This window comes from Tubulanus polymorphus, chromosome 2 (assembly GCF_964204645.1).
Source record: "Tubulanus polymorphus chromosome 2, tnTubPoly1.2, whole genome shotgun sequence".
Classification (NCBI taxonomy): Eukaryota; Metazoa; Nemertea; class Palaeonemertea; order Tubulaniformes; family Tubulanidae; genus Tubulanus; species Tubulanus polymorphus.
Window position 1 is genome coordinate 6,814,716 of NC_134026.1, and position 3,077 is coordinate 6,817,792.

The 3,077-nt window shown below is 39.6% G+C and overlaps 1 protein-coding gene across 1 annotated transcript; it reads right to left on the reverse strand.

Annotated features, from left to right (window-relative positions):
* Positions 1-333: 333 nt before the first annotated feature.
* Positions 334-1,371, reverse strand: LOC141898347 (CX3C chemokine receptor 1-like). Its single transcript, XM_074784200.1, has one exon. The coding sequence runs from the start codon at positions 1,369-1,371 to the stop codon at positions 334-336; it is 1,038 nt and encodes a 345-aa protein (XP_074640301.1).
* Between the last annotated feature and the right edge of the window lie 1,706 nt (positions 1,372-3,077).

Below are 3,077 nucleotides of genomic sequence, written 5' to 3' on the forward strand. Positions count from 1 at the left end.
TTAGTGTTACAAATCCGATTATTTTCATCGAGTTCTAGTGGGTTCAAATCCCGGTTATCGGGCAGTTGCTTAGCCAAAGGTTCTTCTCTGAACTCCCCGCAACTAAATGAATAAGAAAGAATAGAAAAGTCGAGCCCACTAATAATGTCTTCTTCAAGACTCCATGAAGCATTGAACTATAATGCGTCTCAGCGGGTTGAATCGAAGAAACCTAGAATATTGGTAATGATGCCTCCAGTGGCGTTTACGATGAGTTTAAAGAAAAACAAACATCGAGCCAGCTAATAATGCCTCAAGTAGCGCTTAGCAGGTTGATAGATCAAAAACAGTTTATCAAAGTTTAGAATCAGAAGTAGAAGCGGTCGCGCTATTTTCCTGATTAGCGGACGCTTGATTGCCGCTGCATATGGCACGGCAGTTCTGCAGAAAGCGGAGACACGCGTGCCTGAAGTCACTTCCGGCCGCGCAGTACAAAGCAAAATTCAACGTATAATTCAAATCGTAGAGCGCCCGAGTGACCAGCATATGAGTTTCATAACTATCTTTCTTACCCTTATTCGCGGCAATTGCGATTAAAACGCAGAAATACGGTAACGTGGTTAAAGCGAATGTAAAAGAAACTGCTAGCAACATCAAAGTAGCTCTATTAGTTCTGTTATTCACCGCGGCACCGACTTCGCGGTGAGTTTTCAGTTTTATAGTTTTAGCTTTCATGTAACACAACGTGATTCCGTTGAACAGTAAGATAATGAATAGAGGCAAAGGCGAAGCCAACATCGAAGCTATACGGATATAGATGTAGTGACTGCGCAAGGTTATCGCGCAGAAGCCGACAGACTCGACGAATTTGACAGAATACATCAGCGACAAATCGACAATGATCGCCATCAAAACCAGCACTAAAGAACAGACGAACATATTCCGTGTCGTACAGAACCGTTTAGAACAATTCTCGATACAAACCACCAAAAATCTCTCGATCGATATGAAAGAAACTAACCACGCTCCTGAGAATGTGCTTACCGTGAACAGCTCCACGCTTAAACATTTGGCATTCGTGTTCAGATCGATAACGCGTCCGTGTCCGGTATGTTCCGCTATGAAGTTTATCCAGACCGGAATCCTTTCGAGTAACGCCACCGAATCCGAACAGACCAGGACGACCAGTATCCCCGAGTATCCGCAACTTCGTAGCTTTTTTGACGTGGTCATGACCAGCACGGATAGGGTGTTACCGATCAGACCGACCAGGATCGCTATCGGGAAATAGACGAGTATGTACCAGCGACCAGCCGGCGGTAACTGGTTATAACCGTTCTGTAGAAAATTACACCAAAATGTCGGCAAATATTGATCGGATAAGTTCGACATCTTAGCGCTGCATTCACAGTTGGGAAATGTTTCGATATTAAGTTCCCTTCAGAAGAACACTAGAAACTTTTCTTCTTAAAGAAAACTAAGAGTTTCCTTTAGCAGGAGAAAAGAAATTTACCTTATGCAGAACGCTAGAGTTTCCTTTAGACAGTTTTCTTCAGAGGAACACCGGCCTCCTGAGAGTTTCCTCTAATTTCCCAAAGAAGAACATTATAAGCTCTTTAGAACATCAGTTTTAGTTCCTTTATAAAAAGAAAACGCTGGCAAGCTCCTTTAGATGAACACAAGAAAGTACCTTTTAGAAGAACGTTTAGAAAGAAGCTTTTAAAAGAACTCTGGAGTGCCTTACTTGGAAGACCACTTTAGAACATGGGACGCTCTGTACTCGCAGTCGAAAAGGCTCAACGGATTATAAACGACTGGATCTAATTCCAGCGATGACAATGATGATATTTTCACATTTATACAGGACCACAATTCGTACAAAACGCTTTAATTTCTAACATGAATGATGTTTACATCGGATATTGTACAAATGAAAAATTTAGAATCATGAGTAACCTTTGAAAAGACTAAAAAACTTCCCTGTTCATGAACGACATTTTAGAGCGTTGTCAATTTCCTATCAGAGTTTGGTAGTCAACTTTCAGGTGGACGCGCAACGGCGTCAGGTGCATATCCCCATAAACCCGTGTAGATTTGTATCCATTTATTGTTTTTCGTTCGTAGTATCGTTGTTAGTATCAACAACAAAATATAATTTATTATATGGGACTTAAACCAGTCCACAATAAATACGGGTTAAAGTTGTATGAAGTTAATGAAACTTGAAACCAATCCTTATTTGACTGAATTTCGAGAGCAAATTTTCATACAGAAATATTCACGAATTTCTCGTCCCAGTAAAAGATATATGTAGAAATTTACCACAAAGTTACACATTAGGAATAGTGCGAAAATGTCATATAGAAAATCTTTCTGTTCAGATAAGTTTGGTAACATCAATGAAGTGATAGTGATTGGAAGTGTAAATACTGCAAATGCGAGTGAAACTGTTACAAGCATTATTGTTGTGCGTTTTGAATTAATCGTTTTCTGATCAGACGCAACCATTTTTGAACCTCTGAATAACTGAATTATTATAACAGAATTTGATGTAATAATCAAAGTTAAGGGTATGACGTGGAGGTGGATGGTAATTATGGTAAAAAATGTAATTTGGTCAGAAAGTTGATAGTAACATCCGAAAAACTGGTCAGTAAAATGTATCGACAAAGCAGGCGTAAGACAAATAAACACTGTATTGACTGCAGTAATTATCAATATAACAAATCTAGCGAATCTCGGTGTACATATCAAACGAGATGTGAACGGGAAGAGCACAACTGCCGCACGTTCTAGAGATATTGCTACGATTAACCACGAACTATTGCAAACAGTAAGCGCCGTCACAAATTCGTATATTTGACAACTGATCAGTGAATTCATGATGAATATAGGACCAAGTTTAACGTGCAAGAGAGCAAACTGTAAAATAGGCATCAAAGTAGAATCAATACTGTACATAAAATCACAGACCGCCAAAACGATAAGATAGTTAGCGTAAGATAAACTACTGAATCTGCGACTTATCATTATCAAGAAAGAAGCTGAATTTCCGAAAGCCCCCAACAGGAACACGACAGACAGAATGACCAGTGACA

Coding starts and splice junctions, on each gene's coding strand:
- LOC141898347 (XM_074784200.1), bottom strand. CDS start 1,371: ATGTCGAACTTATCCGATCAATATTTGCCGACATTTTGGTGTAATTTT.